General features: G+C 31.6%; 1 protein-coding gene across 3 annotated transcripts in view; it reads right to left on the reverse strand.

The window, feature by feature from the left end:
* Positions 1-15,403, reverse strand: part of LOC140446082 (chitooligosaccharidolytic beta-N-acetylglucosaminidase-like) — a 39,976-nt gene extending 24,573 nt beyond the window's left edge. Inside the window, exons 1-2 of one of the 3 annotated variants that reach the window (XM_072538607.1) lie at positions 15,253-15,403; positions 1,631-1,688 (exon numbers count right to left, since the gene is read on the reverse strand). In XM_072538607.1, coding sequence (XP_072394708.1) covers positions 1,631-1,686 — 56 coding nt within the window. In that variant the 5' untranslated portion in view covers positions 1,687-1,688; positions 15,253-15,403. Of the gene's footprint in view, positions 1-1,630; positions 1,689-4,457; positions 4,646-9,535; positions 9,653-15,252 lie in introns of those variants that run through there. The other 2 variants (XM_072538608.1, XM_072538606.1) reach the window with 2 other exon arrangements.
* Between the last annotated feature and the right edge of the window lie 24 nt (positions 15,404-15,427).

Raw genomic sequence — 15,427 nt, forward strand, 5'->3', positions numbered from 1 at the left:
AGACTAAAGTATACAGGACCCTATCGAGTAACAATATTATCTACCGAAAAGGAAGGAAAGCTCCAAAATACACAGAGGATCAATTAGAGAGAATTCCGAGATGTTGCCGCGCGTTAAGGCGAGTGCATTTCGTCAACAAGTTGATCGTGATGGACGATGAAAAATATTTTACTTTGTCCAACTCTGAGATGAAGGCTCGTCCAATTGAAGAGTTCTGGGCAATATTAAGTCGGAAAGTCTATAATAACGGATGAAAAGCACAAAATCAGGAACAGTTAAGACGCCGCATATATACAAAAATTAGAGAAATTGACGCCGAGGTCGTCCAAAGGATGATGCAAGTGTCATGGGAAATATTAGGCAAATCGAAAATAATGGTCCCTTGTCCGTCATTTGAATTTTCATTTATAATAAGGATAGTTAAGTTAAATTGTTGAATAATTTAATAAAAATATAAGATTATTGTGGTCAGAGTTATTTATGCTTTTGAAATTTTTCCCAAAACTTTAGGACCGTACGTTATTTCGGGTGTAAAATAGCGCGAAAAATAATCAAATGGTAAATGGTCTTCTGAACTGTCACTTTCATTATAATTAAAATTACTTTCACTTGATCGATCGAAAATACCATTTGGAGGTACAACTTTTCCAGTCTTCAAGATACTTTTTTGTTTTACACTTTTTTAGTCTGTTGAGGAATTTCTTCTTTTTCTAATGCTACTTCATCCTCATCTGATCTTGACATATCAGCCTCTTCATAATCTGGATCTCCATCATCTTCTATATCAGAACAGTCATAATTCAGAGCAGCTAATGCTTCTTCTGCTTAGACAAGGGTCACATCAACTTCAGTTTTCCCTTTCCTGTAAAATACAATTGTAGGAACCTCATCTGAAAATAAACCATTGTTTAAAATTTTGTCATAAATTCTAATCTATTTAATCCATTTTTGTACCCGTTAACACCTACTGGTGGCATTTGGATACGCCTTTTATAGCAAATACCAAATATTAACAAATGCAGAAACAATTACAATTTATTCTTAAATGAACTTTTCATAATGTTAGTTAGTAAATGCCAACAGCTACATAAAGATTTGTTTAACACAATAGCAATATTAGAACAAAAAAACAAATACTTACCAAGTGAAAAAGAATCACATTCACCAGCCATTACTTCAAGTAGACCAATAAAACCTGTTTACATTCCAAATGACTGAAATACTTATAAATCATCTTATATAGGGACTCTAGCCGCCCTCTATTAGAATTATGTTGAAATAAAATAAGTCATATCACAGATATTTGTGCTGAATTATAGACTTCATAATTGCCACCGTCAGGGCCGAAAGGGTTAAAATTAAATTTTAGTGTTACAGAAAATATTTTGCGGCTATTGTTTCACTACTGCTAATATTTAATATGGATATAATTTACCATATCCTATTTAGAATTATCGTACAAAATGTGTACGATATACAAAAAACATGTACCTAGAGAATTAAATATAAAAATAATGAAAGAAAAGAAGAAATTGTTGATTTAAAAAAACATGAGTGTATACAATAAGTGGAGCATGACAAAAGGGGACAAACAATTAAATATTAGGTTTATGAACAATAGGAATCTTACCTAGAATAAATTAATAATCCAATCCAGATAAAATGTGCCAAATTCAAATATGCCATACCTATAAAATAACCAAAATATATAATTATATATATGATATACTATGTAAAATAAAAAAGTGTCAAAATAACTGTCAAAGTATAAATACACATTTCAAAAGTTATCCACAAATTTTTGTGATGGAAGTACAGTATATTTCATGAATTTGCGCCTATTTTGCGCCTATTTTGCGCCTACTTGTATTTTTATGCATATTTTCTTGTGTATTTTCACATGTACTTTTATTGTATTTTTTATTCAATAACTATTTTTCCCAGCCGCAGAGTCTCCAGAGGATGGGGGATGTCATCGAATGCGATACTACGCACTTCGATGCGCATCGCCCCGCCTCGAATTTTCCCATTGGCTCTTGACCTGGCTCTTCGACCTATATTTTTGTCATGTAAGAAATATCTTGTCTTTTTCAAGACAAGCCTTCAGAAGACCACGACCTGATGCTTTACTCGACTTGGTCATGTAAGTCACCTTTGTCATGTAAGAAATATCTTGTATTTTTCAAGACAAGCCATCAGAAGATAAATATTTACAAGTTCATACCCAGTAAATGGACTTGGGTAGAGGAGCTTCCGACTGCGATATTCGAAGCCCTCTACAGAGCACCCGGAGATAACAGAACGTGGTTAGACCCTTATTTGTTCCCCCGAGGTGACAGCGTAGCTGATGACAATTATTTAAAGACGTACTGTTAATTTTGCATTGTTTTTTTTATTCAACAATCGTAAAAAGTTACAAATAATATTTTTTGCCTAAAAGTGTTTCTTATACATCTTAGAGAAAAATGGATTGAGAATTTTAAAATTAAAATACATAAAGAATTAAGCGGGATAATTTCAAAAAACCCTTATTTTTAAAGTAATTTATACACGTTAATAACTTTATTTTTGGCGCAATGACATCTAATATAATTATTGAAAATTGTGGCATTCGATAAGTTATTAAAGTGTGCTAAGTTAATAAGTTATTGAATTTGTTCATCCCGAAAAGCGATTATTAAAGCAAGTATACTTGCCCAAACATTCACTCTGAAGCATGTTCTGTAAATTCTGTATATTGCAATTGATTCTTTGAGACTTTGGTTTTAAGATATATTAAAAAAAATTTCAAGATTTTATTAAATTTTTTATTAAAAAACAGTTTGAAAATAAATTACTGTTTAGCTTACAAACATTTGTAATATCTAACTTTGAAAGTTTTATTTACACACTTGTATTTAGCCTCAATAAGAAGCTGGTGAAAAAATACATCTTTAAAAAACCATAACCTTTTATGACCAATAGAAAACCATATAGTATTTTTTTTTTAATCATATTTCCATTGTTTATTAACATTAAGAACTGAAACTTGAAACAATTGTTAAAGCAGATCTAAATTGATCCAACTGAGAGATGGCATAAACAGGAAACAGATACATAAAGTTAAAGTTAAGTAAAAAGTTATAACTTATTAAAATGATGGTACTTGTCAAGTACCGAAACTGGAAAGTGGAGGGGCAAACTGCCCGAGGCAATATCTCAGCTTATTTCTTGTTATTGGTCGTAGAAGGTGCTGTTTTTGTTTTGGAAAATGTGCTTTTTCGCCAGCTTTTTATTGAGCGTACTTGCAACCGTGTGACATAAAAAAAATATCAAAGTTATTATAAATGTTTAGAAGCTAAAATGTCAGTCCTTTTTCAAACTGTTTTTTGTTATTATAAATGTTTAGAAGCTAAAAAGTCAGTCCTTTTTCAAACTGTTTTTTAATAACAAATTTATTTAAAGTTTTTTTAATAAACCTTATAAATAAAGCCTTAAAGAATCGATTGCGATTTATAAAATACCTCTATAGTGAATTTTTGGACAAGCACGGTTGTTTAAATAAAATCGCTCTCCGGTATAAACAAATTTAAAAATTATAAACTCTTTGGTCGATCTGTTTGACATTTGGGACACTTGAATAAATCATTAACTGCCATAATTTTAATAAGTTATATTACATGTCTTTATGCATAAAACAAAGTTATTAACATTTATAATTTAATACAAAAAGAAGTGTTTTTTATAATTATCTCCACCTATTGTTTATGTATTTTATTTTGGACACTCTTAAAATAAAAAACTTTTTATAATCTACAACTTTTATTTACAACATTCTTCTCTACAATTTATAATAGACAAAAACTATGTTTTTTACTTTTTAAGATTATTAAAAAAAAATAAAACAAAATCAGTTGTACGTATTCACGGATTTTTCATCAGCTACCCCTCATTTACCTTTAAGAACCTTCAAATATGAGAGAAAATAATAATTATTATATTATACGATTTTTTCAGCTTTTTCTTAATTGACTGGGGTAATTCATTGTAAATAAAATACGCAATAATCCAATATGCTAAAAACTAAGAAATGAAAGACGAGTAGCTATAGGTACAATACTAGACGAAAAAGCGATAATAGTGTGGTGTGTTGTGATTGATAATAAACTGCTGCTTCAAGTATCTAATGTAGTTAAGAAAATAGTGCAACTAGATTTAGAATAAACTGGTTACCTTTCGGAAAAATAAGAAAAACTTAATAATAATAAGATATATAATAAGATATTCTACTCAAAACCTAAAATGTGTTCTATAACCTACAAGATTTAGAATTGAAAAGCATAAAATAAAATACAAAAATATTTATGTTTAGTTTACTATTTTTAAATCGTATACAATTTGAATATGTACTTTACTATGTATTAACGATACACATTCAATTAGAAAACAAAGCATATATAAGCAATATGCATACTTACTGACTATTTTACCGTTGCACGACTAATAACTCTAAACACATTCAATCATTAAAAATCAGTGAAAGTCATATCGATATAAAGGTTGACCAAGACTGAATAAGTGAGTATTGTTTTCCGAGCAAGATTATTTATACTCTTGAAATTTATTTAACAATTGACATGCTTTCACGCATATATAAAAGAGTCTGTTGGTGTGAAAAATCAAGTAAAACCGGCTTTTGACTGGCGACAAACAAAAGGGGAATGACTTATTTAAAAATAATAACTGTTAATTGCTTTGAGAAAGACAAAATGGCGTAGGCGTACCTAACAGCATATTATTAATAAAACTTAATATAAAAATATTTTTTATTGGTTATAATTTTTATTTTTTGATTGGTAACCTAATAAAAATATTTCTTAAAATACTACTTGAAATAATGTCAACTTGAATAACCAATGACGCATTTCAATATCAACATCCAGTATCTAAGATATTTTATCTGTTTTATCTATAATGAAGACTTATAATATTTTGAATTGGTGCTAGCTTGGTAAACACATCTGTTTTAAAAATTAAAAAGACTATTGGAAAACATGAAAGCTCAGATATAATTTAACACCATTCGAAATTTTTATGAAGAGGTTAAAAAGAACAAGGTACTTAGTACGAAGAACGTACATTACGGCAAAACTAAAGAGAGAAAGTTGAATATATATATATATATATATATATATATATATATATATATATATATATATATATATATATATATATATATATATATATATATATATATATTGTTTTGGATAGGTTGGAGTCAATAAAAGGGCTATTGCTTAACTATTTTTTATCTCGAGCTTTCAATTGTGTTTACAATTATTATCAAGAGCTGCTAAAAAAGACAAAATATCTTACAAAGTTGAACTCGAAAGAAAAAACAATTTTTGTTAACTCACCAAATAAAATTAGTTTAGTAAATAAAAATTGCTGCTAATACATCTCAAAAATAATTAATATAAAAATGTCCTAATCTAATAAATGCTTCTCTGAAATTTTAGTATAATATTTTTATATAATCTTCTCTCTTAAAATATCAGAGAAGAATTTATTAGATTAGGACATTTTTATATTAATTATTTTTGAGATGTATTAGCAGCAATTTTTATTTACTAAACTAATTTTATTTGGTGAGTTAACAAAAATTGTTTTTTATTTCTAGTTCAACTTTGTAAGATATTTTGTCTTTTTTAGCAGCTCTTGATAATAATTCTAAACACAATTGAAAGCTCGAGATAAAAAATAGTTAACCAATAGCCCTCTATTTTCTATGCAAACACTCCTTCAACGATGTTGGGAGGTAAGAAAATCCGTATATATGTGCTTCATTGATTTTGAAAAGGCATTTGATCGCGTTCAGCATACCAGACTAATTACCGCCTTGCAGAGCATCCAACTAGATGAGAAAGACATCAAACTTATTGCCAAACTTTACTGATACCAAACAGCCATTATTAATACCAACAACAGAGAATCAAAGGCAATCAGTATTGAACGAGGCGTAAGACAAGGCTGTATACTATCTCCCACTCTCTTTAACGTGTATTCTGAGAATCTATTTAGGGAAGCTGAAAAAGATCAAAAAGGAATGATCATAGGAGGAGAAATAATTAACAATATACGGTACGCCGACGATACTGTGATTCTAGCTGAAAACATCGACGATCTGCAGGAGCTAATCAATAGAGTTAACATGGAATGCACAAATTGGGGACTGTCGATAAATATCGATAAAACTAAATACATGGTGACCAGTAAAGTGGATATCGGCGCAACCCAACTGATATTAAACCAACAACCGCTGCAGAGAGTTCAGAGATTCAAATACCTTGGATGTTGGATTACCCAAAATCTAGATCCATCCTTCGAAATTCGATGTAGAATTGAACAGGCAAGAAACTCATTTCAAAAATTCAAGCCTCTATTATCCAATAACTCATTAAATTTGGAAATCCGTGAAAAGTTTACAAGATATTACGTGTGGTCTGTACTTTTGTATGGATGTGAAACTTGGACTTTAAACGCCGATATCATGAATAAAATCAAGGCGTTTGAGATGTGGTTGTATTGAAGGATACTAAAAATTCCATGGACTAGCAGAACTAGAAACGAAGAAGTTCGTCGAAGAATGGGACATCAACGAACTCTATTAAATATTATTAAGAGGCGTAAACTAGAATATCTTGGACATATAATCAGAGGACCAAGATATGAGTTCCTTCGGCTAATTCTCAACGGTAAAATCGAAGGAAAGAAATGGATAGGATGGAAGAAACTCTCTTGGTTGAGGAATTTGCGGCAGTGGATAGGTTTGACAGCGGACCAATTGCTACACGTAGCGCAAGACCGAGATCAGTATAAAAATATTATAAGCATGGTAGTCGCCGACGTTTCGTAGGGATATGACACTCTAAGAAGAAGAATAGGAATGAATTATGTATTTGTAACCAAAGGGAAAGCCAGTTTTAAAGCAAAAATTTTAGTTTCTCTCTAAAACTCTAAACAGTAATGTGGTTTTTTCTTAATGATTGTAAACAAAATAAAGCTTTTTGATTGGACAGTTTTTTTTTAATGGGAGAATTGATAGTCGATGTATGAGAGAAAGTGGCAGTTGTCATTTTGGTCGCGTTTTGATAGAAAGTGTGTTCGTAAGTTTGAATACCGGCATTGTGAAAGGAAGTTAGCAGAATTGTGGAAGGAGATTACAAGTCGATGAAAAGATATCCTTGGATCTAAAGTGGGCAGTTTCTGGAATACGAAGTAAATAGTTTGGCGGCACAAAGTTTACAGAAAGAGGTCCTTGTATCATTGAGAAGTAGCTGAGTGTTTTGGAGAATTAAATTTCCAGTGTTAATTGTTGTAGAATTGAGTCAGGTGTTTCGTACAGTCGCTGCAGGACGATTGCAGCTACGAAAAGAAGAAAGCCGAGGCGAATAGTGGCAGATCACATTGCTGTGGAGCGTGGACGATTCTGGGTATGGTCCAAATACAATCTACGAAGGAAATGTCAGTGATTTTCTGTTCAGAATAGAACATTTTGTAACTGTGAATGAAGTTTGTTGACATCATTGTCGTTACCATTTTAACTCAAGAGTAGACTTCATTTGTAAAATGTTTTAAAGTTTGGTTTTTGCAATAAAGTAAATATTAGATTGTTGCTTAATTATTTTAGTAGATTTTTTAAAACATAATAGTACCTTTTGAAAAAATGTACAAAAAAACTTCACGTTATTCACGTTAGAATAGGATAATAAGAAAAATGCTTATTTTATCAGATTAAATTATTTAACGAATATACGTTTATGTTAAATTGTAAAATAGCTTCGCAAAGGTACTGTGATTTTAAGATTATTAATAATTAAAATAACTTAGACGTAATCTGTCAGATGTTAAGGTTTTTTATTCGCGATATTACCATTTTTTTTGTTAACGTTTTTCGGTCAGGTTAACGTTTATTTTAAATTGTTTAAACCAATTACTCGGTTAAATAGAGAGTTTACAAATTATCTAAATAAATATTTATAAACATCAAGGTTAGAACTGGAGATATTGCGACTTTTATAAATTTGAATTCATAAATTACTTACTCGAATTCTATTTTATTTTTTTTTAATTCCTGTGAAAATGCCAACATTTCCAATAAAAAAATTAACATCCTATGATGCGGCTGAGTTATTTACCTGTTATTAATGTTAATGAGTTATTAATGTTCATAATATTAAAATCACAGTAATTTTGTAAATCTATTTTACAATATTTAACAACAATTTTTTAATAGTTAAATTTAAAATTTAAATCGATTAAATTTAATAAAATGAGCTTTCTCTTCAATTTGATGCTTTCAGAATTCATGTAGACTAGTTTACGCATACTAATATTGTAGATAAAAGTTTTTTGGGAAAAAATCTCAATTTTGCAATAACTGTTAGTGAAACTTCTTAAAATTTTAATACCTCGATACATGTGATATTGTCCCTATTATCACGCGAAATTAAATTTTTTGTGCATTTAAGAAAAGTTATTAGTAATTTCTAAAAAATTGGCTTTTGAAGCTATTTTTGCAATAATTAAGCTACAAATAACTTTACAAACTCTTACTTTAAAGGACTTTCTATACTTTTATAGTAAAATTGTGTCACTTTTAGATTTAATTTACTGGTCTTCACCTTAAGTACTTAATATCGAAGAGCGATAATCCATTGTTTATATATTGTTTATAAGTAAAAAATGGCGTTTAATTGTTTGCATATTGTGTTTATGACATATTTTTTAATCACCAGATTCATAAAAATCAGTTATAATATAAATAATAAATAAATAAAATACTTGTATCAAAAAGTGTTACGAAAAAGGCTTTTTTATTTGTGATTGACTAAATCAGAAAACTGATAGAGAAAAACCTGGGGACCAAAAGATTTTCCCAAAAACAGTTCCCCAAAAGAAAAAACAAAACACAACAATTAAGATGGTTCTTAATTTGTTGTAAGTTGGTTTAAAAACTTGATTGTAATCAAATATTTAATTAAAATGAAATACGTCACATTTTGAGGTTATGTTGACTGATTTATTTTATTCAATTTTATTATTTTGCGTTTTAATTCAAAATAAACCATAAATAAACTCTTTCTGATATTAATTTCATGTTTTTATTTACAAATCAATAATATTAAATAATTTTTAATCATTTTGACAGCTGCTGTAACGTACTTGATTGTAATTAAATATTTGATTACAATCAAGTTTTGATTAGTGTTCGAACAATCGGCCCTTACTGTACTATTTATTTACACTCGCGGTAGGAGAGATTGCGGTTAATTAAGGAAGTTAAAGTTAAAAATAATACATTACGTTATTCTCTAGGATAAATAAGTAAACATTTTACCCATTCATATCAATATAATAGTATTTCATGCACGATTTTCTGTACCAGAAATACAACAAAATGAATAAATAATGTTACAAAAGTGGGACGGTCTATCCTTAAGGTAATCAAATTACATGCAATACGTGTTTTTATATGGTGTTCCAAAAAAATTACTTTTCTTAAATCGGAAATTTTATATTGTCAATTGATCACAATTACTCCAACGCACTTTAGCACTTATACACATGTAGATTAGGCTGATTTGCCACAAAGCTAATGCACATAAAAATACTAAATAAAATATTCACACCACATATATATCCACTATCTTGTAGCGATAGTGCACCGATATATAAACTCGATATAAGTAAACACTGAAACAATCGATAACTACATTAATACAGTATTGCACTTCACTCGTCGAAATATACCGAGAGTAATAATTAAACGCGATAATAACACACCTGGAAAGTATCTATGACCTAAATCTTCACGATTACAGGTCAAAATAATGACGATACAAAAGGAATTAAGTGAATGAAAATAATCGTAATATTGGTAATAAATGTGCAGTTCTTAAACATTACTTCAATTTGTATAAACATCATAACTTAAATCTGAAGGATTCACAAAGTTAGCATAGTTCAGAATCTTGATTTTTAGGGAAACACCCTGTACATTTCCATATTTTTTTAAGCACCATCACAAGCTGATCTATAAAACTTTTCCGCTGCTTCCGACATGGCTGTCTGTATAGTCTACCATTCTTCATAATATATATCCTGTTTGACTGGATTCTCTAGTTTTTTATCTACACTCGCGATCATAAAATCCGGATCACCTTGAAAATTTCAAGTTTCTTGAATATTTTTGCATCTGGTGCAGAATAACCTTTTTTTAAGCTAATATATTTTTTATTTGTCATCAATGTTTGTTTTGAAAGAAAAAAAACGGTTTTTTTATTGTTTTTATTGAAAAAGCAGAAAACAGACAAATTGTTCAAACAGACATACGAAAGAAAAAGTGAAAAATACAGAACTTGGTAAATTCCATCAGTGGAATTTCAATGACTAATATCGTGTATTGCCACCCCTTGCTCTAATAACCCCTTGCAGACGACGGGGCATATTCTCAATTTTTCTCCGGATTACATATTGTGGTATGTTTTTCCACTCTCTCACTAACAGATCCTTAAGCTCCTGTGCGTTGTTAGGAGGAGGTGTATGGGTTTGAATACGTTTTTCAAATCGTCCCAGAGATGTTTAATGGGATTCAGGTCCGGAGACCTAGCTGGCCAGGGTAACCTCGTAATTCTAACCTAGTCCAAGTATTGCATACTGAGCCTGGCAACGTGCGGTCGCACGTTGTCCTGCATAAAAACGGCGTCTTCTCCAAGCCCTGCCATGGTGGGCATAACATGTTCTTCCAAAATCTCCGTAATCTACCTTAGAGCAGTTAAGGACCCATTTTCGATGAAGGGTAATTCTGTGCGGAAGTCGGAAGATACACCTCCCCAAGCCATGACCGAGCCTCCACCAAATGGCATTATTGGAGCAATGCAAGCTTGTGAAAATCGTTCAACGGTTCTCCTCGAAACTCTTAAACGTCCATTGGATCCAGTTAGGCAGAAACGGGATTCATCTGAGAATAACTTTTTGCTCCAATCGTTAATTCTCAAATGCGCGTATTGTCGAGCAAAAGCTAGTCGTGCAACTCGATGCGCTCGGCCAAGTGGTGGTCCTGTAGCCATTACCCGAGAAGACAGTCCAGAAGAACGAAGTCTTCTCCTGACTGTTGCAACGCTAACATTGCAATTTCGTACTTCCTGTAGGCAATTTCGATGCATAACCGCAGTTGAGGTCCGGTTTCGTAAAGCTTGAACTACAAGAAAACGGTCATCTCGTGCCGTGGTCGTTCTTCTTCGTCCAGCCAGGTCGTCTGGTTAGCAAACTCGTCTTCCGAAAGCGTTGAAGCACTTGTTGAACCGTAGAAAGGCTTACGCCAACAGTTCTTGCGACTTGCCGTTGAGTGTGACCGTTTTCCACAAACGCAACAATGCGTGCGGTTTCAACAACAATCAAGGCATTTTTGCCAAAAAATAAACAATAATAAACACTAATAAAGGCACTAATAAGCACTAATGACGACAATAATAAACGTTTGTTTGTTGCGTTTGAACAGAAAGTCGAAGCACAAATGAGACATTTAAAACAAGCGGCAGTTACACGTACCGTTCATTTTGGGAAGTGTACAGTTTTCCGCGCAATCGGCATTATTGGAATTCTTTGTTACAAGGGAAACCGCTAAGCTGACAACAATTCTCAGAAACATGCATTAGTTTGTATTTGTGTTATTATTATTTACGATAAAGCTGGTTAAAAATGAAATAACGGCGATTTTCAAGGTGACCCGGATTTTATGATCGCGAGTGTATTTATTCCTCTAGTCTGTTTACAACCTGCTGCTCTCGAAGGCGCTCTAATTGGTAATTTAATGCTTTACTATATATATATATATATATATATATATATATATATATATATATATATATATATATATATATATATATACATAAATTTAAATACATTTGAACTCGTTCACTTCAATGTGATGATGATGACAAACACTACTTAAATAATAACAAAAAATAAAATACAAAATAATTACCGGATTTATTATTTACTGTTTGAATATTATTTATTTTCTGAACTAAAGCACACAAACATTGTTCAGGGCTCATTTTCTCAACAAGTTTTTTTTTATTCTATATATATAATTCTATGTTTATGAATTTACTAATGTTTGTATTTTGAGAACGATTTCCGAAGTGGAAATTGAAACGTCAATAAACGTATTTTAACCTTTAATTGTGGCTTATTCCCATTTAAATAGTAATTAATTTAAAATGCCACAAGAAAATAGCTTCAGAACAATAGTAAGAAACCGTTATGGGCCCAGCCGTATTATTTATCTTTCATCTAACCCAAGTTTATTAGTTATAATTTTTTAAAATGAGTACAGCAGACAGTAGCATAATCATCATCATTGGCTTTTACAACTCTTCGTGAGTTTTTGCCGCGTTTACTATTGCCTTCCATTGATTCCGATCCTGTGCTATTATTTCCCATGGCCTTACTTCCATCTTCTCCAGGTCTTCCCTGACTGCGTCTTTCCACCTTTTTCTAGGCCTTCCTGTCGATCTTCTACCATCTGGTCTTTCCCAAAATACATTGCTAATCAGTCTGTCGTCATCACTCCGTACCACGTAGCCTGCCCATCTTAATCTATTGGCTTTTATGTATCTTACGATGTTTCCTTTCCCGAAGAGAGTCTCTATTTCATTGTTGTATCTGCTCCTCCATTCATTTGTCACGCTGTCCCTGCAAGGACCATATATAATTCGCAGGATTTTGCGTTCCCATACTAATAGCTTATTGATTTCTTTCTTTCTCAATGTCCATGTTTCACTTTCATATGTCACTGCTGGTCGTATTATAGTTTTGTACATTTGGATTTTGGCACGCCTTGAGAGAAGCTTTGACCTCATTAGATGTTAAATGGCAAAGAATGATTTATTCCCCGCCAGTATTTGTATTTCAATCTCCCGTTCTCCTGTGTTTTCACTGGTAATTGTTGCTCCTAGGTATTTGAATTCTTTGACCACCTCAAAATTATGATCGTTTATGGTAATGTTTTGTCTTATTCGCTGTCGTTCCTTTTTTGATACGACCATGTATTTAGTTTTTTCTTCGTTTATTTTCAGGCCTACGCTTAGTGTTGCTTCTTCAAAGTTCGATACTATATCCTTAACTTCCAGTGTTGTCTGTGCTACTGCATCTACATCATCTGCAAATGCTAGAATAATCTTTGCTCATCTGGCAGTTATGTCTGGTTTGACTCTGGGATAGATTTTTCGCATTGCATATTCCAATGCTAGGTTAAATAGTAATGGGGACAGCGGGTCTCCCTGTTTGAGTCCGGTGCTTATGCCGAAAGCCTTTGAAGTTTTGCCTATTCTAATTTTTTGCAAAGGAATTGTTGACACACATTCGCGCAATCATGGTCAGCTTCTTTGGTACGCCTAACTCCATCATTGCACTCCACAGTTTTAAGCGATCTATGGAATCATATGCTTGTTTGAAATCTATGAAGATCTGGTGTACTTCTTTATTATATTCCCAATACTTTTCTTACAGTAGCATAATGCAACAATATAATTATTAATAATTTGAGATAATGATTGAGGTGACAAATTAAATAAAAGCTGAAGATCTTTAAGCCTGCTGGGATATGCGAGCCTTCTCATCACTCAAGTAATGTAGAATGCAAATGCATTTACCACTAACATAGTTTCTAGTATTGGTACGAATAAAATCTGTTAGGCGTAAAGCTCTTGCAAATGTAGGAATATCTTGTCTGCTAAACCTAAAATTTATTTTTACATCTGCTTGCAACATGTTTTCTAAATTAAATTCTTGATTTTGTGGATGTAATACATGTTCTCCCATAATGTTATTTAAAATGATGAACTCTACATCATCATTATGAGCATTTTCTAAAATAAGTGCTTCTAAATCATGATCCATTTTCAATATTTTGCGAAAAAAATGAAAAAAAAAACATAAACAACGTAAATAACGCAACAAAGTATGCATAAGCTCAAGCAATATCTCTATTTGTGATGTGTCAGCCGTATGTCAAAACTGTCGAAATAGCGCGGTGTAAATAGTGCAACGCAGGCACTGTTAACTTTGCAATAACTCTCTAATGACGTGCAACGCTAAGTAAATTAGATGGACTGTATGTGACACTCGGCTAAAGAGAAAGATGCGCACGAAGTGTACAGATTACTTGAAATGTCCGGTCCCGGTCGCCACGTCGCCATGTGTTTCAGTAGCAACTAAAATGTCGTGCAACGAGAACGCCAGGCCTTCGAGCAAAAGAATTAAAGTTAATAATAAGACTACAAATGATTATTCTTCGTATTGTGGATTAATTCAACAGGAAGTGGCTAATTTACTAAAAATAGTGGATACTCCTGAGTTTTCTGATAGTGAAGAGAAGCCATTTTCTGATAGTGGGAGAGAAAATTTTCCAACTGGAGAAAGTGATCAAGAAAGCAGTGCTGAAGAAGAAATTGATGAAGATGTAAGCTTAGAGAATTGTGACAACTTAGATCCAAACGATCAAAATAATATTGAAAAAGATTATATTGACATACAAATCCAGTGGGAAAAAAATTGATTCGTCCCCAAGTTACATAAATTTGATGAAGTTAGAGCGGAGTACAGAACATGATGAAATTTTTACCGAAGATATAGCCAAAAAATGATAAAAAATGGAAACATCTTTATTTAGATGAGTTCTTTACCTTTCTTGGATTGACTATGCTTTTGTCTAGCTTAAAGTAAAGGAGAATTGGTCAAAACATCCTCTTTTGTACTCCGCATTTTTTAGCAAACAAATATGTCAAGAAACAGATACTTGCAAATTAGGAAATATCTGCATTTCTCTAACATTGAACATGCAGAAGCTAAAGATCGCTTGTATAAAATAAAGGATGTTTTGACACAAAAAAAACAAAGATTTCTGTAACAATTATATCCCTTAGAAAACCTCGTTATTGATGAGAGTATGATATTATTTAAGCAAAGACTCCTTTTTAAACAATACCATAGTTGTCACTTCTTTAAACTTCTCTTATTACATGGTTTGACTAATGTTACAAACTAAAGTTGAACTATATTAATGAGATTATTAGTTAACCAAAAAATCGCCACTAAAAATTTTGATATTTCGGATTGAGTTAGATGTAATTATGTAATTTCCTTTTTATAATTTAGACATTCGCACACTTTGACAGGCTAATAAATTGTATATCTAATAAATACCTGGTCAGAAACTGGTGTTCCAATAAAAACTATAGTTACAGCGATTGCTCTAGGACTATGGAGTATTTCACAATAAATGTTTCACAGAAGTTATTAAACTAAATTATTTTGCAATAAACAAATATTTAAGTATGTTATAAACGGTTTTAATGTTTACGTTTAGTACTTATTTTTT

This window comes from Diabrotica undecimpunctata, chromosome 7, assembly GCF_040954645.1.
Source record: "Diabrotica undecimpunctata isolate CICGRU chromosome 7, icDiaUnde3, whole genome shotgun sequence".
Taxonomy (NCBI): Eukaryota; Metazoa; Arthropoda; class Insecta; order Coleoptera; family Chrysomelidae; genus Diabrotica; species Diabrotica undecimpunctata.